Source organism: Mixophyes fleayi, chromosome 10 (assembly GCF_038048845.1).
Source record: "Mixophyes fleayi isolate aMixFle1 chromosome 10, aMixFle1.hap1, whole genome shotgun sequence".
In the NCBI taxonomy this organism is placed as follows: Eukaryota; Metazoa; Chordata; class Amphibia; order Anura; family Limnodynastidae; genus Mixophyes; species Mixophyes fleayi.
Window position 1 is genome coordinate 99,165,409 of NC_134411.1, and position 23,565 is coordinate 99,188,973.

Sequence of the window (23,565 nt, forward strand, 5' to 3'; positions counted from 1 at the left end):
GGTGATAGATACAAGTGGACAACTACAAGCACCAGCATGCATTGCCAGCAGATAGCTGTCAGGGGATGCTGGGACTTGTAGTTTCACAACACCTGGAGGGCTATTGGTTGGCCAGGCCTGGTCTACATCAAGGAAGTTATATCCATTCACGCAGTGGTCTCAGCGGACCGGTTCTTACATTAACAAAGTGCTGACGTTATGAAACTCTCAGAATTGAGCAAAAAAAAAAACAAACATTTGAATGTGAAACAAAGATTGTAGTTTGAATGCTCGAAACTACAACACTGTCCCTGGACATCTTATTCTGCAACGTGAGAAGTGTTTTTATTACAGAAAATACATCAACAGTCGTCAGGTACTAATTGTCTGCAATCTGAATCTTTTCTGTTACTGTGCGCTGTAATGTGAAAGGGATAAAACAAAATATATTGCAGTAGAATTACATTTGGATGAGTTGAGATTGGATTGTCAACTTCTTTTTTTTTTTTTTTTAAAGTACCTAAAAAAAATACTCTGAATAAAAACAATATAAGAATAAAGCATACATACAAGTCGGACACAGTGATACCACTGCGTGCACATTTTTTTTTTTTACAAAATCTTGAAACCTGCGCGTTGTACGCCGTGAACCATTGTCACTCCTAACTAAATACGCGTTCTGACTTATGTTGCATTTCTCGCAGCCCAGAAACAAGTCCAAACAAAGTGACATCTTCATATTTTTAAATACATAAATAATGTAGGCTTATAATGGATGGTAAATATCCAGCCCAGCTTCTGCTGAAAAAAACCAAACTAAGAAAACTCAAAATAGATATTTTCTATAAAACGCCAATTTTTTTTTTTTTTAAACTTAGAAAAGAAAATGTCCCTCTGTACTTTTAGGTAAAATGAAAAAAATAAAAAAAAACAACAATTTCGCCACCTGAAGTCAATTTAAATCATAGTTACTATCACTTCTTATGTCACCCAACTGTGACGAGTTGTTACACAGAAGGATATTCCCAGAGACCACGTTTACGTAACACAAACATTTGCACTTAAATTAGACCAGGCCTGTCCAACCTGCGGCCCTCCAGGTGTTGTGAAACTACAAACCCCAGCATGCTTTGCCAGTAGACAACCTGTTGATAGCTGGAAGGGCATGCTGGGACTTGTAGTTTCACAACATCTGGAGGGCCACAGGTTGGACAGGCCTGAATTAGACCCATCGCTTACACGCAGGGGAGGGGACTTTCTGTGGGCTGAACCTGATATCACCAAGGAACAAGGTCCTGAAGTTGGTTCAGCACTCAAAACATTGGCCTCTTCGGTGTAAAGCGACGGATCCAAACAAGACGTAGCAGGAAGGGCACACAAGGAGAGGAAAGCTTTAATAAAACTGAGGAACTGGGGCCAGATCAGACCGCACACAAAGCCAGGACGCGACATAAAAACATAACTGCAGTGTAGAGGACATCAGTCAAGGATCATGGCTGACAATGCATTGAGATCCCTCATGTAGGGATGTGCAGACAAGACCCGGTTGATCTTCTCTCTTTGTTCTGACTCAGGAAAGATCTTTAACAGAGAGTCTTTTAAGGATAAGGTCTCGTGATAACTCCTCTGGGGCGGAGTAACAGCTCGGGGGCGGAGTATGTTCTGCATCGCCAAACTGAACGGGGGTCTTGTCTCTTTGGGCGGGAAAAATCTAGGATGGCCGTGATCGACATTGGCTGCCACCATCTTTGGGAAAGTGGCGTCCTGGCTTGGGAAAAATACCCCACTATCTGACGGATAGAGGGGAAGAATTCTGAGGGGGAAAAAAAAAAAAAATAGCACACGTTATTCACAATTATAGTCATAAGCATGTATAAAACTAGACTGTACAAACAGTGTAATTTCACAGCTATTCACACTCTAACTTTGATTCCTGTTTTAATGAGGTTATTGCTATTTTAAAGTGTGAAATAAAAGTTCTGCACAATGAATACATAGTGGATATAACACAATACTTTTCTTTAATATACTTTATCACAGATACAATCTCATGTTACCTTCTCCTCCCACCACCCTCTTGCTGCTCTTTGTCAGAGCAAATGTATATTCTATTGCAGCGGATTTGTCACAAACTTTCCCCCCTGCAGCTTCAGCGCATGTAACCACCTAATAACGTCTTCTAACATCTAGCAAATGCCTTTATCGCCTCAGTACTATGCCGAGGCCACCCATTCTTTTATATAGAATGTAATGACTTCGCCCAGAAACAGACTTAACACATAAATGTTTTATACATTGAGATTTAGTTTGTGTGTTTGAACAAGAAACCAACAGAGAAGATTATCCTGTTCTGAACCCACCGAACATGAGGTCACCCGACCACAATTTCCACTTTCACTGTCCCCTCTCCACCTTGGCCGGATCTATTTCTGGCACCAGCTGCTCTCTAACCTCACTAGAGGTTTCTAGGATTCTGTCTGTTCTAGCTCAGTGTTAACGATCTCCAGAAGCCTCCCCCGATAATAGACCAGGCCCCATGTCCAGGGCGCTACCGATTACAAGAACGCAGTGATCCATCCAATACGGAGCAGCCTAATAAGACACTGTCCTAAAGCCACCGAAGGATCAACATCCCCTTTAAAGAGATTTGTATGTAATACCCAGTATTATCTTATTAATGTGTGTCCCAAATTAGGGAAATTATAGAAATTCCCCTACAGAATGTGCAGGCACTATATAAATAAATGTTGATGATGACTACACACAGAGAATTAAAATCACATCAAGTGTGCCGTCTAATAAATGGTCCAAGACTGAATACTAAACCATACAGATAGCTAATGGTGTAAAATAATCAGAACCAATAGCACAATATTTTATTTCAGTATTTTACAATCCTATAAAAAGAAACAAACATAGAAGAGAATTTGCTAATAAGAGAACAGGAGGATTTAACGTTAAGGTTTGAAAGGTCCGGTGGTCTGGACGCAGTGGGAGTGGTCAGTAATAATAGGGTCTCTGTCTCTTCGTCCCTCTGAAAGATGAAGTCACACGTTGTATGATACATGTAGAACAATTCACAAGGTGCCCTATAAACTCCCCTTCTCCTCCCACTCTGTGAAAGCAGCGATACTGGGCACCTTCGTGCTGATTCAGTCTACTGGACACGTCTGAACGTGTAGCACAGGACACGCATAGAGACACGCTCCGTTCCGTCATGTCCTTAGACTTCAAGTTCTACAGAACAGGTTATATCCGTACACAACTACTCTGAACTGGAGGCTACAAACCAGATATTGGATATATATTGTGTGCGTGTGAAAACCAGCACTTATATACAATGGCTGTATATAAAAGGTATAAAGACTTATGTTAATAAAAGAGAAGGAGACAAAATGATTAGTTTCAGAATATTTGTAAATTACAAAGAACATATTTTAGGAGCAGTCGGCTCCCGTGTACAGATTATACAAAGATCCAAATTTCCTAGTAAATTCTCCTCATGTGTTCTATAGACACACACCCACACACACTTTTCTACATGGCCTTGTTGTCCTTATAGGAAACAAAGTGGAATAATAAAATAGTCTCTCGCCAATGAACAAAAACAATATGCAAGTACCAGCTGTATTTACCTGTTCTCAGATTGGTTGCGGAGAAAATCATCCAACTTCGGACCGTATCTTCCCAACGGATCATCTGGGATCATGAAGATGTCACCAGCAAACGTGTATTGTAATATCCTGTGGGTAAGATATAAAATATTGCTTAATACAGCGTAAAAATCTCATGATCCGAATAGAGATTCAATGTTCAGACCATGTTCAGAACTGATCTCCTAGGAATGGGCCTTGTATCTATCTATAAACATGTTAGAGGGACAAATCTGCGTCATAAGTGATATCTCTATACATATAATACCCTAGGTCAGAAAGCAAGCTAAATAAAACCAGTTACCCCAACATATTAATAATCATATATATTTTCTACTAGGGGAAAAGTATCATATTTCTCTATAATATATTCACACACATTCACTGCATGGTGGGACAATTCAAAAGCTATTTTAAAAAAGAAAAAAAAAGAGACTTGTTTAATATAATTGTGCAAATATCAGATGTCATGTAACTATAGTAACCAGCTGGATGTAAAAACTCTGATAAGTGCAAGTTAGACAAACTGATACATTTCTACACATTACAGCACATTTGCATAATCTTATTACTGAAACGCAGGTCGCCTGATGTTGAGCTACAGCACTTTCAGATAACCTGCAGAGTGCATTGTGTGTACAACCAGCAATAGGCAACAGCGACACCTACAGGCTGACACACACACACACACACAGGTTCATCAAGTATAATAAGCCAAGAATTTTCTTCTAATTAATTATTGCAAGATTCAGCTTGAATTTTGATTCCCCTCAATGTTAAGAAACATTTACATATAGTCATTTGTGATCTTCTATATGGGAGGTATAATATCCCCCCGCCCCCACGAACTAAGTGACCTTTCTTTAATGATTTGCATCCACACCGGAGATTCAACCACAAACTCCCGAAGGTTGTCGTTCGTGACGATTATTCCCCCAGTTTTGTCTGCCAGGTGTAAGAGGAATCTGCGGAGGAAGACAGGTCTTAAATAAAGTAAAAAAGACATTAAAACTCCACATACAACACAATCATATATGGGGCTGTGATATACGGGATTATACTAGCCTGGATCAGTACTATAAACCCCTCATATTTACCTCTCTCTAAGCAGCGACGCTGGGCCTTCTCCCCAACTGAAGAAAGCAACTAGTAAACAGCGATTTACATTGCAGACCATGGGATAATTTATATTGGCTAAACTTAGACCAAGCTCATGTCTGCTTCCGAAACTTCAGTATATTATATACAAATATCCCAGACTCTCTTCCTCCATTTGACGGACAAATTTAATTAAACCACTTGTATAAACAATCCAACCACTAGGAAATATAAACTATGACTTAAGTAATGCGATTTATACACACAGACAGAAATCATTGTATCTGCATTCTAAAACATAAAAATAATATTTTTGAATGCTAAAAATGAATTCTAAATGAAACCGAAGACAGATACGGTGGCATCGTAGGAGGAGAGGAATTACTTGTTTCCAGATTCTGCTATATGCCAGTGTCAAACAATATCCATCTGCTGTTCATGTTAAATGATTTGCAATTACACCGGCATTAGTAACAGATATTTACTCAGTGACGTAATGGTTTACACTGGTGCCAATGTAAATGATAAACCTTCAAATCACTCTAAAGGAAACTTGCAGCCACATTCTCTGATACAAAGAGCAGAGGTGAGACGTGACGTATCCAAGGGCAGTGAGCAGGGGAGGTTCTGCCTGGATGATATAAAGTATGTTTTGAAAAACATATCAGCTAGCAGCAATGTATTTAGCAACAGCCATTACAGGCCACTAACGTTCCATATCATCATCGCAAAGTACGAGGGCGGCAGACCTGTCATCGTGTGATACAATTCGGGATCCCAGCACGGTCCGGGCGGGGGTGAAAGACAACAGCCCGAGCTCCTCCAGCTGCTGTAGGAAGTGCTGCTCTGTATGAAAGGAGAGGGCAGGTTAGGAATGACAGCTACAAATAATATTGTTCATTATATTCCTAGCTGCCCGTCTAGTGTAAACAGATTACTATTACATATATGAGATGAATGCATGATCTGTTAGATTCAGTCTTGCTCAGTCAGAGATTCCAAACAATAATCATTAAATAACCGTTTACTAACTGGGAGAGACCTTATCCCATATATGCCGATTGGATGTACGTAGTCTTGTTTGCTCTGTCTTCAATATATGGTAATTACCATGTTATTCCCGGACATCTGACGAGATAACAACGGGATCACCCGGTGCCACAAAACAATAAATAAATGGATATAGATGGCAGATGGGAGCACACACGGTGTGAGAATGAAATGAGAAGATCTCGGCGTTACCTGTGATGTTAGGATCTCGCTTCGTTCTCCACTGTGGGACAAAGACAGTGATTTTTCTGTGGCCTTTTTTCCAGAAATATTCAACAGCTATTGCAATTCCTCGACAGGAGAAGAACCTCTGCAAGCCGTGGCTGGTAGGAGTAGGAATAGAGAGTTATTAAATGGAGGGAAAACACATTTCAATTAAAACATCTCCTACATCTTCTAATGGTCTAGAGCGGCGGTTCCCAAACTGTGCGCCGCGGCTCCCAGGGGTGCCGTGGCGCTGTCACTGGGGTGCCGCGGGCCAAGCATTGAAAAAAAGAAAGAACACAGAAACTTACCAATCTGTCGGGCGCCGGTACCCAGCAGACTCCTCTCTCCCGCAGCTGTCACTGAATATCGATGTCAGTAACAAGTTGCTGCGGGAGAGAGTCTGCTGGGTCCCGGCGCCCGACAGATTGGTAAGTTTCTGTGTTCATTCTTTTTATTCTATGGCTGGCGCGCGGCAGAGGAATGAGAGGGAGCGTGACAGCGGGGCACACCAGGACAGAGGAGGGTAACAGGGGCAATGGAGGGGGACACAGCGTAGAAGGGGACAGCGTGAGTGAGGGCAGAGGAGGGGGGACAGCGTGAGGGCAGAGGAGGGGGGACAGCGTGAGTGAGGGCAGAGGAGGGGGGACAGCGTGAGTGAGGGCAGAGGAGGGGGGACAGCGTGAGTGAGGGCAGAGGAGGGGGGACAGCGTGAGTGAGGGCAGAGGAGGGGGGACAGCGTGAGTGAGGGCAGAGGAGGGGGGACAGCGTGAGTGAGGGCAGAGGAGGGGGGACAGCGTGAGTGAGGGCAGAGGAGGGGGGACAGCGTGAGTGAGGGCAGAGGAGGGGGGACAGCGTGAGTGAGGGCAGAGGAGGGGGGACAGCGTGAGGGCAGAGGAGGGGGGACAACGTGAGGGCAGAGGAGGGGGGACAACGTGAGTGAGGGCAGAGGAGGGGGGACAACGTGAGTGAGGGCAGAGGAGGGGGGACAGCGTGACAGAGGGCAGAGGGGGCAGTGTGAGAGAGGGCAGTGTGTCTGGATGCAGAGGGGGCAGTGTGTCTGGATGCAGAGGGGACAGAGTGCCTGAGGGCAGAGTGTCTGGATGCAGAGGGGGCATTTTTGCATACAACTAAATAAGTATTTCTGTCCTGACCTTAATACTTATTACAATTTTTTGACCCAACTACTTCTAAAACAGGACTGCTCAATAAATATTTTGGAGGGGTGCCTTGAAAAAATTTGGAGACTCTAAGGGTGCCGCGAACTGCAAAAGTTTGGGAACCACTGGTCTAGAGCCTGGTCACACACTTTCACCTGATTGGATGCCTGGCATCAGATGGTACCATATCCCATGACCAAAGTACTGGATCCCTCATTAGTGACTTCCCCGGATCATTACAGAACAGTCTTGTGACACAGAAACATTCAATTCCCTCAGCGTGGTGTAAAACTCTTATGTAACCTCAGACCTATGTTTCCCGAAACCCGTCGTCACCACAATATTCAGCTTTCTGAATGAAGCTATTATAGAAACTGATAAATCTCGCTGGTTTCTGGGGACCGGTTCACGTGTAACACATGAGTAACCTTACTGACAAAGCCGTACACTCTGCATTACTTTCTGAGAATTTACATTGCTGATTCACCGAGAGTGGGAACAGATAACAAGACAGATGGGTCATAAAACCTTAACACGTGTGTCAGCTGTACAACAATTCAGTCATTAAACACAGTAAAGACGTACAGTGAAAGTCATCAAATGCAAATATAGAGACAAAAGGGACTTCATATACAGAACCCTGCAAAAAACACACAGGCCAACAGGACCCCGAAATATTAAACCAGTTAGGCAGATAAATTCAATATTGTGCAGGAAGCGAAGTAAAAACTAGTTTGAAAGGTCCGGGAAGTCTTACAATAAGCTGCCCACATATTATTCAGATCCTGAGCTAGATGGATATCTCAGAGGGTCCTCTCTCCTGCCTCACACCCCCCAGTATCTGGGTACATAATGCTTCGGAGGGTGAGCAGTGTACGGTGCTTCCGAAGTCTTGTTGTGTCCAGATCCTTCTACATCTAGAAGGTCTTCCGCAAAACAGACTCAAACCCCTACAATCTAGTTTGCATGCAGCGGCAAGATAGATTTCCCTTGGAAATCACTATTCCTCTGCTGAATCACTCTGTATGTCTCTACACCTGTTGCCCGTTTTCTACCGAATCCAATATAAAATACTTTTACTAAGCTACAAAGCCATCAACAAAGCTGCACCAACACACATCTCCTCTCTTGTCTCAAAATATCTCCCAACTCGGCAACTCCGTTCTGCACAAGATCTGCGTCTCTTCCACTCTCATCACATCCTCCCATTCCCGGTTACAGGACTTTTTTCAGGCTGCACCCACTTTGTGGAATTCTCTTCCTCGCACAGTAAGACTTTCCTCTGGTCTACAAACTTTCAAGCGTTCTCTAAAAACCTACGTCTTCAGACAAGCTTATAATATTCCTCGGCCACCCTCTTAACCTCACTACATTACCCTATTACCACCTGTTACACAATTTCACGTAAGACAACCCACGGACCAACATTGTTGTGTGACGGGATCATTTAGCTTATGAGTCACTTTTACCTTTGCAGTCTGGCTGGGCCGAAATGCAAAATGTAGACTTAACCTAATGTATCAAACGCCCATTGTCCCATAGATTGTAAGCTTGCGAGCAGGGCCTTCTCACCTCTTTGTCTGTTTTACCCAGTTTGTTTATTAGTTTATTATGTTTGTCCCCAATTGTAAAGCGCTACGGAATATGTTGGCGCTATATAAATAAATGATGATGATATTAGTTTATCTTTTATTACACATCTAGGACAGCCCTATGCGGTCACCTGTACACACGGCTTTCAAACCTGACAGGACGGACTATATTTTGCATCTCTGTTGTCACCCAATGTATCCAAAAACCACCAGATTGTCAGAAACAAATCTGCATATGTTTAGCAGCTTAACGGAGAACATAACTCCTGTCGTTTATATGTGAGGACACCCGGTGTTCTCCCCCATTATATAGGGCAGGTATTACTAGGTGACTAATAATGTCCATATAACATATGGTACAGATCACATTGTCAAGAAACAGACCATTCTTATCTCAGCAGATGATTACAGGACTAGTAATCTAAAGAAAGGTGCGGCTGACGCCTACTTTCATTTCATCAGGTGGATTCCCAGCACTGGGGAAGGGGTAAGTCTAAAATAAAGTAAACATGCCCTCAAAAAAAAATAATATATATATATATATATATATATATATATATATATATATATATATATATATATATATATTTTATTAAGAATTCATTACAGTATTGTTGCTTATTAATTCTAGCACCAAACGTTTAACAACACTTATTAGAATTTGCGCCTGATCTTTAAAATCAGCCATTTAGTGGGCTGAACCAGTCTGCCCGAGACACCGTAGCCAACCAAATCATTAGGAATCAGTGACATCACTGAGGCACAAGGTGGAGATGACCATTTTCTGCACCACAATGCCATTACCTGTTCCCAATGATTGGATGCAAAGGTGCCCGATGTATTTCAAATTATACCTTGGACGATGAGTCACGTGAATATAAATAGTCAGAAAATCAGGTGTTCTCTGCTATTTGAGCGATCCCCATCTTTTACAGAACCTTTACAGAGAAAGCCCACAAAAATCCCCAAACCCCCCAATGGGGACCAATCTACAGGACTGTTAAACAGATCACAAGTTGAGCTTCTTCGTAGAAGTTTCACAGGATGTCTTGTTCTGATGTCTGGGACATAAATACGACAGGACTCGTTTATTTAAAATTGTCTCAGTCTGCCCTAAGTTTTACTTTCGATATTTCTCGAGTTTCTGCCTTAAACCATATAATGATGACAACACCCCTCTTCAATTTTATCTACTAATTTGACTCAGAAACACAGAAGTTTCCACTGCACTCAGCACCGAGTTATTATCCTCTATGCGCCTCAGTAGGTATGACACAGGAACGGTTTGCTATCTGTTTCCAAAACACACGTGCAAATAACCAAGCACAATACTGACCTCATTGCAACATTGCTTCCATCGATAATGACGTGCTTAAGATCTCCATTTCCCGGCTCGTTTTTCAGCTCGAGTCGGTACGGCGCTTTAATCGCATTAAGGAATATTTGTACTCCCGTCACAGACGGCTCGTTTTTGGCTCGTCTATCGTACGGCGCAGGGTTTTTCCCAACAGGCATGGGGTTTGCGATAGGATTTACAATAGAGGGTTTGACGGGGGCCTGCTTTGTAATTTTAACCGGAAGGAGGTTTGATGGTCCTGGCTTTTCTGAAGTTACACGTGGAGGACTTGACGTTCCTCTTGGTATAAAACTAATATTTTTGGTTACAGTCCTTTCTGCCTCCAGTCTTTGAGACATCAATCCTGCACTAGCTACGTGATTGGACATCCTTGAAGAAGACTTTGAAAGACGTGTGTCAATGGGTAACACAGCACAGACATTTGGTTCTATGGTAACCTCCTGCTGGGGTTGAGACTCTGTTTTGGCCATGGAAAGGACTTTAGTATATTTCTTAATCCCGGTGCTGTCCTCCGAGCGGCTCAGGGGTGCGGACAGCTTCTTGCTCTCCTTTTCTATTTCTTCGAGAAGCTTCAATGGTTCCTCCGATTGTCCAAGCTCACCAATAACCTTTTCAACCACACCCTGGGAATATCCCATAGTCTTAAAAAAGTTTACAAGAATTTTGTATTCCGTTTCCTCGCTAACAACGTCCTGATCGTCTAGAAGTATTATTGAATCGTCCATGTTGCTGGACTCCGAGAGTAAGTCGATAATCGGGACGTCAGATGTGCCGGCACTTCTGACGACGGGCCCATCGACTTGTATACATTCCACGGAGAACTGCTTCTTCGGACATCTGTCTTCGTTCTCCGAGCTTCTCCTCTTGGTAGACGATCTATCCAGGTGGGAAAACGGGATGCACGCGTGGTTTGGCTTGCTCTCTGGAACACTAGAAAACACAGAGTCCAGCTGGTTTGTCAGCTCAGTCACCGGGGTCCGTCTGTTCGTTCTAGACTGGTCAGAGTCCTGACCGCTATGGACCTGGTCTTTAATCCTGGAATTTACCATGCTTATCTCAAGATCCAGGTCATCGTGTATTGACAAACAGAGGTCACTCGACGTGAGACTCAGCAGCTCCTCCTTTAACGCACTGGGCAGTATTAATAAATCCATTGTATAATAATCAGCGCGGACTTCCACGAAACGTTTAAACCTCCGTTTCACTTCTGGCTCCCTCTCATGGGGTAAACTTTCATTGTTTTGGAAAAGCCTAACAAACTGCTGGATGCGACTCTGAGCCATGACGACCGGTTCCGTTCTTCCTTTAATGCTAAGCATCCCGATCTCCAACACGGTGATGTTGGCGCTAGTGTCCGTCATCAGGCGGTTGAGGAAAATACTCTGGGCGCCGGCGAAGATGCAATGCATCTCTTTAGGGTAGGGTTCCTTCTCCTCCATCTCAGGTTCACAGAGACCTTTGACATATTCCTACAACAGAAAAAAAAAGTGGCATTAATACGATTACGGTTTATTTACATAGATCCAATCATATTACGCAGCGCTGCACAGAGAATATGTCATATAGTGCATTAATCAACCTTTAAACACATATAATGTGCAATGTCTATGTCAGTCCACCTCATGCCCCGATTCCCCGACATTCCCTATACTCCTCCGACAGCCTCTCCCTTCCCCCCTGGACTTATTTCACCCTAAATTAATTTAATCCTACAGAGGCATGTCAGGATGTGGATCTCACAAGGAAGTGTGATGTTTGGCCTTATTATTATACCCAAGTAAAGCTCCCAAATATAGATCCAACTGGCCACAAATTGATGCACATGTGGGACTGAAAACGCAATCCTGATGATCGTCTTATCAACCAATCAAATGCTGAGTGGATTTCCTTAAAACCCTCTCGCCAAGTGACCGATTTGCCAGTGGGTACAGTTACCGGCCAATCACACTAATGGTGCCTCTTAGTTTGGCCTGTGCACAGTACTGGTCCCATGGAGAAGTCCAATTTAGATGCACGTGTCATAAAGGTCGTCTTTCAAACTGGACCGCGTGGGAATTTACCCATCTTGAAAGGTAAGAACACAAACCACACCTAAACAGTAAACACATACCAGGAGAAGCTATATCTTTATTTGCATGCCTCAATAAGATATAGTTAGTACATACCTATGATTAAAAATAACACTTAAGAAAACAGGCAGAGCCCCATGTTCCAGTTCTGTGCGAATGAGGAATGTGAACCTTCACACTTCATGTTAAACTTCACCTATTTCCTCAAAGGGAAACTACAGTAAATACCAGCTGATGAACTGACAGGTTTGTGGCCTGGTTTCCCCAATGCTCTATTATTATATAGACAGGGAAGGGAGTTGCTTTTTATAGACACGGTACCTTTGCCACGAGCACAACCTCTCTTTTGCCCTTAAGTTGCAGCCAGATCCGGCCTGGGTTTTCCCTCACTTCCCGGTCCTTGCAGTGGAAGTTTTCCAAAGACCCCAGAACAGTAAACTGCACTGGGTACAAAGCCTGGACCAGGGCACGATTTCGCTCTAGCAGGTTCCTCTGGTCCCCGGGGGCAGTGAATTCATCTACCAGATCTTCGCTGAGGATCCCATCTTCTGGCCTGCTTTGTCCAGGGACGTTAGCCATCCCTCGTGAACGGTCAGTCTGGGACCCTAGTCATACTGAACACTGCGGACCTGCAAAATTATATTATTCAGAATGCTCCAACTTATCGCTTGTACCAGAAAGAAGCAGACACTAGACATTAATATAGAGGTGGTAAAAATTCAGCTTAGTTCTATATTTATCATTCCTTATTTATCAAGTGACAATGTAATCCCTAGAGCTCTACAACAGGGGGCAAACACACACCGATACCAATACAGGAACACTTCTTAACAAAAAGGTATGACTGCAGAGCTTACAATCTAGAAGGACTAATGGGAAGTGTTACAAATTGCATGACTTGAGGAATGGACCAGTCCAAATGTGGAAACCGCTTGGAAAAAGACAAAAAACAGATCAAATCCAAGTACATATTTTAACTATTCAGCCTAGACATTTACTAGTTTTATTACTGATGATAATATTTCACCAAAAAGTAAAATAAAATGAATGACACCGAAATGGACCTCAGAAAGCATGTTTGCTTAAGAAGCGTGACAGACATCTACTTCTTGCTAATATAAACTATAATTGATAATATTTTGTACAAGTACCCAATATAAAAATATAAAATTAATATTAAAAAGGTATAACTTAGATCAGGATATTTCTAGGTAATAAATAAGGTTATCAGATAAACAATCACCGATGGGAGATTTATGTTGTTAGATCCTTTTTACTTGTTTGGGTTGGGGGGGGGGGGGGGGGGTATTTTAAAAGGTGTGGTGGAATCCTCCTGACCAATCAAAAAAAAAAAAGTTAAATACTATGTACTTCGTGTTGTGCACTAAAGTACGTATGACAACAGCTCTAGAAGAAAACAGTAAAATAATTAAATGTAAATACATCTTGTCGCACAGGGTATAAATAGACATTTAAAACTAGTAAAGTGTAGATTTCTATAAAATACATAAACTAATGTTCTTTTGTATTCTTTGCCAGTATAGGATTAAAATAAATAAAAGACATGAGCCTGGGGGGACAGTCTCCGGGTATAGGGGCAGTGAGCAGGAGATCAGTCTCTGGGTGGGGGTCAGGGGACAGTGAGTGGCAGGTCAGTCTCTGGATCTAGGGGTAGGAATCGATAGGGAAGTTTGGTCAATGCAGGAGGAGGGGTGGTAAGGGCAGTGTGTGTGGGTGCAGTCTCCAGGTGGGGTTCCAGGAGCAGTGAGTAATAGGGGGGGCCAGTCTCCAGGTGGGGTTCCAGGAGCAGTGAGTGATAGGGGGGGGGGCAGTCTCCAGGTGGGGTTCCAGGAGCAGTGAGTGATAGGGGGGGCCAGTCTCCGGGTGGGGGTCCAGGAGCAGTGAGTGATAGGGGGGCCAGTCTCCCAGGTGGGGGTCCAGGAGCAGTGAGTGATAGGGGGGCAGTCTGTGGATGGGGGGCCAGGAGAAGTGATGGGGGGGGGGGGGGGGGGGGGAAGTCTCTAGGTGGGGTCCAGAAGCAGTGAGTGATAGGGGGGCCAGTCTCTGGGTGGGGAGACCAGTCTCTGGATGGGGGGCCAGGAGCAGTGTGTGGTAAATAGTCCGGGGGCAGTGAGTGATAAAGGTACCAGTCTCTGGGTGGGGGCTTGGGAGCTTTAAGTAGTGGGGGTCAGCAAGTGGTGAGGGAGGCCAGTCTCTGGATTGGGTCCAGGAGCTGTGAGTGATAAAGGTACCAGTCTCTGGGTGGGGTCCGGGAGCACAGTGGTGGGGGGTACCAGTCTCGGGGTGGGGGTCTGGAAGCACAGTGGTGGGGGGGGGGTACCAGTCTCTGGGTGGGGGTCTGGGAGCACAGTGGTGGGGGGGGGGGGTACCAGTCTCTGGGTGGGGGTCTGGGAGCACAGTGGTGGGGGGGTACCAGTCTCTGGGTGGGGGTCTGGGAGCACAGTGGTGAGGGGTTACTCACACGGCCATGCAGGGTCCCCGCCGGTCCTGGAGCTCCCGTCTCCGCACTGATCTGCCAGCAACAGAAATAAACTAACAGTTACTATTTAAACACTTCCGGGTTCCCGGACGTATGACGTCACCGTATAACGCCTCTAATCACTAGGGGGCAACATAGAGTCGCCGCTACTGCAGCTTTTACTGTACTACAATGTGCCGTGGTCTCCGGGAAAATGGAGGACGGCAGATACATGAAGTATGATGACAAGTCGTAATGTCTGTGCTGGAAAGTGATAAAACAGGTGACCCATGCTGAGTCAATCAATCAGTGTACTGGACAGAAGTTGGCCTAAAGTATATTCATTTTAAATAGTTGGTGTCAATTGCAATTAAAGGGATGTCTTACTTAACGGCAGCACAGGTAATGTTACCTTCTGGTTTGCTTTCTAAACAGATGATTGAAAACCACATGTATCATCATCATCAATTATTTATTTATATAGTGCCACTAACTCCATAGCGCTGTACAGTAACCTACCATCTGTTTTTGTAGTGTGGGAGGAAACCGGAGCACCCGGAGGAAACCCACGCAAACACGGGAAGAACATACAAACTCCTCACAGATAAGGACATGGTCGGAATCAAACTCATTACCCCAGTGCTGTGAGGCAGAAGTGCTAACCACTAAGCCACTATGCTGCCCTCATGTATAAAAAAATTATAGAAATGCAGACAGGAAAAATGCCTTTATCTGCCTTTAACCTGGGCCTCTTCTCCTCTCTTATACTCACCTCTCATTTCCACCTCCAAGACTTCTGTGCTGCACAATACCCCGCCTGATCAGACCCTTCCTCAACCTTCACTCTTTCAAGCACTTTCTCAAAACCCACCTTTTTACTATAGCCTATCCAATGTAGACGCCAACATTTTAAAATGAGTAATGGTGCTCCATTCCCCCCCCCCCCTTTCCCTTATATTTCTGGAAAATTCCATGCATACATAAACACCTCAGTTTATGGAGTTCAGATCACGTAGACACATCACAATCGTGCAAGCATATAATATATGGCATTATGCCTACAAATAACAAGTACATATCTCAAGGCTAAACAAACTAGAGAAAATACATTAAATGTGGGTATAATGATATTTCAACAATACTGCTGCCGAGCAGGTTCTTTATCTATAAACCTTATTAGACCTTGAATTTTAACAAATAACAAAAGAGTGGTTGTGTATCTTACAAGCCACTGAACTAATTAATTTTTTGTAAACCAAAACTGCTCATCCTCACATCTTATACAAAGATAATCTAGCCGTCAGAGCCGTAAGTTATAATTCTAGCGCCTGGGGCGAGAAAGACAAATGCCGCCCCCGCAGCCCTCAATTTTAACCAAGTTAACCTACAATATTCCAAAATTGCGCTCCCCCCTTCAAAGTTGCGCCCTGGGCAGTCGCCCCTATCGCACAGCCCTAGTTACAGCCCTGCTAGCCGTTAACTCTTTCAGTCATATTTTCTCAGCATTGCCCTCTCCCTCTATCCTCCTTCTACCCTTTGCACCCGCTTTGTGGGGGAATGTGGGAAGACAATTATTGTTCCTTGACATGAGCTGTCATCAGACAAGCAAACCAATCAATGGTCCCGATTAGCAGACCAAAAAGGTGCATGTTTTACATGAAAGTGGGTGGGGCGCTTTATAAATTGAATGTGGTTGGGTGGATTATAGTCATTTTGGGGTGAACTGGGGGCATGATGAATTGCTTGGATCAAGGATTGGGTTTATGTTTTTTTGCCTGGATAAATTCTGGGAGGTGTCAATTAGACATAGATTTGGTCACTATCCTAGGCACCTAGATCTGCTTTGGTATTGGGAACATTATGGTGTCTGTACATTGCAAGGTATGTAAAGGCATCTAAACCAGATGCCTTATGCAGGTTTGTCAGTGGGAATTGCCCAGTTGATGTTTACGCTGACTCATGAACTTATGACATGGTGTTAATTTTAACTCATTCTTCCTGCACGTGCAGACCAGAAAATCGGGTTCTATTTTTACATACAGTCTCTTATCACAGACACTAAATGGAAACACGATCACTTAAACTGGTACAAAAGAAAAATTGTTGTAGCTCAACCGCTGAAACTTTTGCTTTTAATGATTAAACTGCCCTAGAAAAATTCCAGTCTCCTAATGACGGGAAAACATATTATTGTATAGTGGTAAAGAACTTGTAGTTACGTGTTTCCCCATTTTACTTCTCCTGTCAGAAGGTCTGACAGAATAATGCGGAAACGCAACAAAATGCTAAGACGACCGTTAGCTCAAACAGCAAAGAACAGACTAAGGGGTAGATGTATTAAACCTAAAATGGAAAATCGGAGGCGTTGTCCACAGCGACCAATCAGATTCTAGCTAGCATGTTCTGGAATGTATGAGATAAATGATAGCTAGAATCTGATTGGTCGCTATGGGCAACACTTCCATCTTGACTTTTTAGCAGGTTTAATAAATCTTCCCCTAATCGAGTTATCAATAGATAAGGGCCTGACATCATAGATGTGTTCCAGCATCACAAGATGCACTTATAAGAGGGGATATCAATTGGGCATGTTCGTTCAGAAGGAAAAATATAGGTATTGAGCCGGAGATGGCGGAAGCGTTAGAACATGTTTGTTACCATATTTTGGCATTTTGCACATATGTGCTTTTTTTTTACCTATTAAAACCATACTTGCCAACTCTCGGAAACAAGTTTCCGGGAGAGGGTGCGTAACTGGAGGGCGGGAGGGGGCGGGACGAGGCCAAACGTGTCATTTTGGTCCCGCCCCCCGCGAAAACTTAATTTACGTCGCGGGGGACGGGGCCAAAATGACGCGATTGGCCTCGTCCCTCCCCCTCCCGCCCTCCAAAATGGCGTCAATCACCGAGAATCGCGTCATTTGACGCGATTCTCGGTGAAATCCAGGATGCGGGAGAAATACCAACGAGCCCGGGAGACTGAACCGAATTTCGGGAGTCTCCCGGACATTCCGGGAGAGTTGGCAAGTATGATTAAAGCTGCACCCTTCTCCTTTTCATTTTGAACAGAGCTTATACCGAGTGGAATGGACGCTGGACGCCGAGGAGGTCATAGATACAAAACGCACTTTTGCTCTTTGACACATTTTCACATATTACTTCAAGGCCAGGACGAAGGCTTTCTGGTGGCAGCCATTTTGTGTGCTGAGGAAATTCTCACAAGATTGCTGCCTTTGTGCATTAAAGACTCAGTGATGTCACTAGTTCATACTTGCCTACTCGCTCATCATGGGGCAGGACCACGCAGACGCGATTTACGGCCCTACTCACTTCACAAGAGAATCGGGCATATTCCAAGAGTGTAAGCGAGTATGAACTAGCTCCTAGTGAATTGATAGGCTGAATATGGGCACTGCCTACAAGATGGCTGCCTCCACTGTAACAAACACACAGAGTAAGCAACAGTATAAGGTTTCTGCAGTAATGTTAGAGGGATGTTTTATGCGCCACAGAGAGATGCATTATGGGTCGTAATGTAACATCGGCTGCTACAATGGCGGCTCTTCCATTCAGCTCATTAAACAAGTTCACCCGGAGATTAGATTGAGACTTAGGGGAGACTCCAGACTGGAAAACAACTGAAAGTATAAAATGTCATCTTACTTTTGGAACATTTTCAACAAACTCTTTTGTCCGACTTTTAAGCTATTGTGGTGTCTCCTTAGAACCCACAAATGATCTCCGCCTCTTATCAAATATGTATTCTCTGCTTGTGTAAATATATACTCCCTAAACGTGTGCGTTCTGATTGGTGATGTTGGAGCACAATATATCTGAGTAATGATATCAATTATCAAACCCAATAGGTTTATTATATAACATCTTAGTGCAGCATTCGTTATGTAGGGTGTACGTAATTTATATAATACAGTAGCAGCACATGGTTTGGATGAAAATCACAATAGTTTGACTACAAGTCTAAGGGTAAAATCAAGTAACGTTTGAATTTGTAATCCAAAAACTGGGAATGTGCAGGAAAGAGATTGTTTATGTGCGTTCACGTCCCGCTGTATGAACATGTAACACATAAAGTATCCCCCTTACTCATTAATTCTTTAAGACAGAAACAAGGCTCCAACTTTTCACCTTATATTGAAAATTCAGTTGTGGATGCAGTTATATAAATGTAATTATAAATGCAGTATATTATTAGCTGCGTTCTGCCGATACACCCGAGACTGTCCTTACACCTGACAGCTGGGTATTGTCACTGGATGGCATTCTGCTTGTGTGATAATAGCCCGCCATGGCAGGAACTAGGAGGGTGACCCCAGACCAATGCCAGCATCAGGATCATTATTTGGCAGTGTTATTTGTACTTGTTCTCGCACTGCATTGTAGGAGAAATTGTTGTTTAAAAAAAAAAAAAAAGTCAGTTTCTGACATTGACATTTATGTCACTTGTTTTGCTATTTTTGAACCTTCCACATGCTACACTGTCGCCATGTATGAGTCAGAGTTACTCTGACAGTGACTTACAGAAATGTGTAATGAAGACAGTTTAGTTAGTCTGCTTCCTTCCTGATGACATACTTCCTGCAGCAAATAATTGTTATCGTTTATTTGTAAAGTGCCGCGGTCATACACGGTGCTGGACAGAGGGGGGAACAGCTTAGATAATAAGAGTGTCATGCAGGGTAGCAACAATATAATGGCCGGCGTCAAATAAGGGTGGAGAGCACCCTGCTCCGGAGAGCTTACAATCTAGTGGGGATGGGCATAGACAAGGTGTGACACGTTGGACTTTGGGACAATGGGTATCTGGGGTTTCTGAGCCCAGTGGGTGAGGGGGCAAATGAGGAAGGTGGATGTCAAGTAGGGAATAGGGGGGGTTTTCAGAGTGTTTAAAGCTTTGGAGGTTGGGAGAGAGTCTAATAAGAGGTGATGGGAAATCCAGTGAGTAGAGTAGAGAACGAAACGAGAGAAGTAGGCAGCAGAGAGGGCATATATTTATAAACCATGGCTGAACTGTAGGAAGGGGTGATGTTAAGGGCTTCGTAGGTGAAGATTTTAATGGAGATGAGGAGCCAGTGTAGGGATTTGTAAAGTAGAGCGGCAGATTTTGAGCAGCAAGAGAGGAAGATCGGTCATGCAGCAACATTTAGGATGGGTTAAAGTTGGGAAGGACGGGAACGCCAACTAGAGAGAGGTTGCAGTAGTCGAGGCGGGAGATGATGAGGGCGTGGATTAGAGTTCTAATTGTGTCTTGAGTAAGAAAGGGGCATATTCTGACAGTGTTTTGTAGCTGGCGGTGGCAGGACTTTAAGACAGACTGAATGTGTAGGAGTGAAGGAGAGGGCAGAGGTAACAATGAATAAATGTATAATATAGAACATCCATGTTTAATTATTGGGAGCTACCATGATCTTCTTCCTCACAGTGGTTCTGTATTTTGTGACCATTCAACCGTTTCCTATTTAACTCAAGCAAAATGCGCCCCATTAAATATTAAGGAGGAGAAACCATCTCTGCCAGCGTACAGTTGTTGCAACAGTCAATTCTTTTTGGGGAGTCAAAATGGGTGTGTGCCCAGAGAACGCCTCTAAAAATACCCCTCCCCCCTTTCCCCCATTTCAATCATCTCGCGCCACAAAAACGTGCGCCTTGACAGAAATTTAGGCGCACCTGCACGAATCCAGTCACATGGCCGAAAGAGGACTTTGCGATGCAACTCGGACTTTTGCTCTTTGCAAATTACCTCAGTGGACATTATTATTGCAAATATATCTTTGTAGTATACGGCAGATAAAACTAGATTTTATGACACTGAAGGAAAGTTCACCTGTTATTACGACATATAAGAATTTGTTTTCTGCTAACTTCCTCAATATGTACCTTGGTCAAGAGGTATGGCTTGGAGGAACCTAAATTCTAATTAATTTCTGAATGCTCTTGTAACGCACAAGACTCACCTGAGCCTGCGTGACGTGTGTGTGACAAAGGGTTAACAAAAAACAACCACCTGGTCTGTCTAAAATGATTAAATCCTTCCCTATCTATGCCCCACACTAGCTTTTCCGTACCAACTATGCCACCACCAAGGTGTTTTTTTATGAAGAGCTGACACTCTTATTTAGGAAGCCTTCAGTTCTCCCTAGAATTAATCTATCACAATTTAATTTAATCAGAGTTAACATAAACCCCAATATTCTCCCCGTTTCAATTATGTAGCGTTTTAACCAAACTGTCGCGTGAATTCGTAAGAACATAGAGACTTGAACTTATTAAATGTAATTTAATATGGAAACTACATCCACAATGCTTAAGATAAAACAGTTAGTAAAATGACATATGAAAATAATGCAATTGTTTCTAATAACATAAAAAGGATAAAACACAGAATTGATAACTCACATATAATCAAGTTTCTGGTGCTGGGAGAAGCAGGCGAATGGGACACTCTTAAATATCACATTGACTCCCAAAAGTGAACAATTTCTTACAGTCACAGTGCAGTTTTACAACCAAGCTGCAGGGCCCACAGCCCCCCTTCCTGTGATGTCAGAACTAAGGTTTGTGTGGATGCAAATTAGGGTTTTATGACCCCTGTGGACACAGCTCCTAAGTCAGGTTTTAAATACCATGTCCTGACTTATTACCAGTATGGCGTACAAACATGATTTTACCTTCACACAACAGGTCATAAGTTCCCCTTCATCTGCAAACCACACATGCCCTGGTAAGTATGATATTGGAGAAAATTATATGATATTTTCCTGTGATATTTTCCTGTGACCATATTTGAATTTGTCATTAACATATAACCCTGTCTCTGCAGTCAGCATGTCTGGGGCCCCCCAAACATGTGTTAGATTTCACTGTCTTGAAAGTAGGGATGTGCACCGGCGACTTTTGAGGTCTCGTGTTTTGTGTTTTGGATCCGGATTTTCGTTATTTTTGAGGTTCGGATTTGTCTCGCAAAACACTTGACGAAAGGTCTCGGTTCGGATTTAAGGTTTTGGATTCGGATTTTTTTTGAAAAAAACATAAAAAGTTTAAAAATCAAGTTTTTGGGCTTATTTTCACTCCTAGGCTATTATTAACCTCAATAACATTCAATAACAAGCATTTCCACTAATTTACAGTGTATTCTGAACACCTCACAATATAGTTATTAGTCCAAAACGTTGCAACAAGGTATCTTTCTGGACTGCGTAGAGGAGTGGGTCACCACAATATATATTAAAAACCCTGAACTTTTATGATTCGCACCAATAAATGTACCTGGACTGCGTAGAGGAGTGGGTCACCACAATATCTTAAAAACCCCGAACTTTTATGAATCGCACCAATAAATGTACCTGGACTGCGTAGAGGAGTGGGTCACCACAATATCTTAAAAACCCTGAACTTTTATGAATCGCACCAATAAATGTACCTGGACTGCGTAGAGGAGTGGGTCACCACAATATCTTAAAAACCCCGAACTTTTATGAATCGCACCAATAATTGTACCTGGACTGCGTAGAGGAGTGGGTCACCACAATATATTAAAAACCCTGAACTTTTATGATTCGCACCAATAATTGTACCTGGACTGCGTAGAGGAGTGGGTCACCACAATATATTAAAAACCCTGAACTTTTATGATTCGCACCAATAAATGTACCTGGACTGCGTAGAGGAGTGGGCACTGGGCACCACAATAAAATATATAAAAAACCTTCAACAGATCTGCATTACACTACACATACGGCTGCTCCTCCATCCTCTCCATCATATACATGTTGGAGTTTTAGCGTGTGACAACCTCTTGTTTTTGATAATGTCAGTGCATTTTGAATATTTTTCAATTTGCCCCACACCACTGAATGTACTTTATCTATGATACGCAATACGCATCTATCTATCTTGACTGCGTAGTGTGGTGGCCCCGGTACACAATTTGGTACCGAGGCCACAATATAATTAAAAAACCCTCCACGTGTCAGAATTCCACCAAACAAGTATCTGGACTGCATAGTGGGGTGGCCCCGGTACCCAATTTGATACCGGGGCCACAATACCTCCTCCAAACATGGTACAGACAATTCGTCATTGAGATCCCAGACAGACAGGGTCAAAGTGTTATTGTTTGACTTTGTAAACCCAAAAAACTGTCCCTGTTGCACATAGTCGTGCAATGAAGACTGACTTTTTCATTTAAAGGCACAATCTTTCAAGTGTAGTGTTTGTAAGTCTAAGTCATATTATACTTTTGGTAAAATTGGTTTATTTTGTTCCTCTTTATGGTAATTAGTAATAGAATTAAAGTATGAAATAGAATTAAAGTATGAAATAGAATTAAAGTATGAAATAGAATTAAAGTATGAAATAGAGTGGTATATAGAGTTGTAGTGTGGTATAGATAGAGTGGTCCACACAATATAATAATAATAAAACCCTCCACGTGTCAGAATTCCACCAAACAAGTATCTGGACTGCATAGTGGGGTGGCCCCGGTACCCAATTTGATACCGGGGCCACAATACCTCCTCCAAACATGGTACAGACAATTCGTCATTGAGATCCCAGACAGACAGGGTCAAAGTGTTATTGTTTGACTTTGTAAACCCAAAAAACTGTCCCTGTTGCACATAGTCGTGCAATGAAGACTGACTTTTTCATTTAAAGGCACGATCTTTCAAGTGTAGTGTTTGTAAGTCTAAGTCATATTATACTTTTGGTAAAATTGGTTTATTTTGTTCCTCTTTATGGTAATTAGTAATAGAATTAAAGTATGAAATAGAATTAAAGTATGAAATAGAATTAAAGTATGAAATAGAATTAAAGTATGAAATAGAGTGGTATAGAGTTGTAGTGTGGTATAGATAGAGTGGTCCACACAATATAATAATAAAACCCTCAACTGGTCTGAATTCCACC

General features: G+C 42.9%; 1 protein-coding gene across 1 annotated transcript; it reads right to left on the bottom strand.

Annotated features, from left to right (window-relative positions):
• Positions 1–299: 299 nt before the first annotated feature.
• Positions 300–14,758, bottom strand: N4BP1 (NEDD4 binding protein 1). Its single transcript, XM_075189259.1, has 8 exons — positions 14,645–14,758; positions 12,484–12,791; positions 10,073–11,562; positions 5,973–6,103; positions 5,480–5,576; positions 4,490–4,597; positions 3,615–3,722; positions 300–1,792 (listed from the first exon to the last, which is right to left on the bottom strand). The coding sequence occupies exons 2-8, from the start codon at positions 12,739–12,741 to the stop codon at positions 1,459–1,461; spliced, it is 2,526 nt and encodes an 841-aa protein (XP_075045360.1). The 5' UTR covers positions 12,742–12,791; positions 14,645–14,758; the 3' UTR covers positions 300–1,458.
• Between the last annotated feature and the right edge of the window lie 8,807 nt (positions 14,759–23,565).

Bases quoted from the DNA above. Each gene is read 5' to 3' on its own strand.
- N4BP1 (XM_075189259.1), bottom strand. From the start codon at position 12,741: ATGGCTAACGTCCCTGGACAAAGCAGGCCAGAAGATGGGATCCTCAGC. The intron at 4,598-5,479 runs GTCTGCCGCCCT...CTTCCTCCGCAG, and splicing joins ATTGTATCACACGATGACAG to ATTCCTCTTACACCTGGCAG. The intron at 3,723-4,489 runs GTCACTTAGTTC...TCTTACCCACAG, and splicing joins ATGCAAATCATTAAAGAAAG to GATATTACAATACACGTTTG.